Source organism: Notothenia coriiceps, unplaced genomic scaffold, assembly GCF_000735185.1.
Source record: "Notothenia coriiceps isolate Sejong01 unplaced genomic scaffold, NC01 NC01_scaffold00003306, whole genome shotgun sequence".
In the NCBI taxonomy this organism is placed as follows: Eukaryota; Metazoa; Chordata; class Actinopteri; order Perciformes; family Nototheniidae; genus Notothenia; species Notothenia coriiceps.
In genome coordinates this window covers 125,535-126,498 of record NW_011336007.1, presented here as the reverse complement: position 1 = coordinate 126,498, position 964 = coordinate 125,535, and the positions used below count along the sequence as shown (strand labels likewise).

At 43.0% G+C, this 964-nt stretch overlaps 1 protein-coding gene across 1 annotated transcript in view; it reads left to right on the top strand.

The window, feature by feature from the left end:
- The first annotated feature begins 250 nt into the window (after nucleotides 1-250).
- npm1a (nucleophosmin 1a) overlaps nucleotides 251-964 on the top strand; it is a 5,554-nt gene continuing 4,840 nt past the window's right edge. Inside the window, exon 1 of the mRNA XM_010766366.1 lies at nucleotides 251-295. Coding sequence (XP_010764668.1) covers nucleotides 251-295 — 45 coding nt within the window. The remainder of the gene's footprint in view (nucleotides 296-964) is intronic.

Genomic DNA, 964 nt, shown 5'->3' with positions numbered 1-964 from the left:
GAACCAGTTGGAGCGTCTCTGCAAGAATAACTATAAATGAAGCCGGGTGAATGCCTCCGCTCTCCAGAGTCAATAGTTGGTGTGTACTTGGATTGTGAGGTTGCCAAACCGTGTGAAGACTAACAAGGTTCTTGCTGCCACATTTAGGAAATACGCATTATCAACGGCGTCCCAGTACCCTCCTCATTATGTCCAAAGGCATCTGGAAACATACTCTCATAGAAATAATGATTGTCCAGAGTCGGTAATAATGTATCTAGGCAGGATCTACGCCCTGAACGATGTGTGTCATAGCGTGAGCGTCGGCGTGGGTAGTCATTGCAGACTACCATATACACGCGCCGTGAATAATGATGTCCGCCAGTTGAAACTTTATTAGTGAGCGTTTAACCAATGCGTACGACGTCGCGAAAATGTCATGGGTTCACAGGCCTCCTTGGAACGCTGCGTGTAATCTCCGCTGCATACCCAAAGACGCAGGACCTTTCCTCTTTGGACTTTCAAATCTGGTATACTCGAATTAGTGAGTCACTCCAAAGAACAGTCTCTCCACTCACAAATCAAATGTCGTCGGACACCGGTTATTATAGAAGTTACAGAAGGAAATGACATCGTCAATACTTTATGGACAAAACACTTTCCAATAAACATAAGAAATAACAAGTATATCTGTGGTACGAAAAGACGAATGGACCACGCAATCGGAGTACTTACTCCATTCGTGTAGTCCGACCGTCGACATACCGTAAACGAGAATACCATCGACAATAAACGTGTAACAATTAGTACTCGTTACGTAGGAAGTAACAAATTTGACACCCACAATATGTTAACATGAGACCCGTCCGAAAATTTCCATTTTTTGAGTTGCCGTACTACCCTACACGAGTACACAAAGTTTTACATTCGTGAAAAAACAATTACATACTAAACGACGTATAGTCCTTATGTTGTTTTAGGAGAC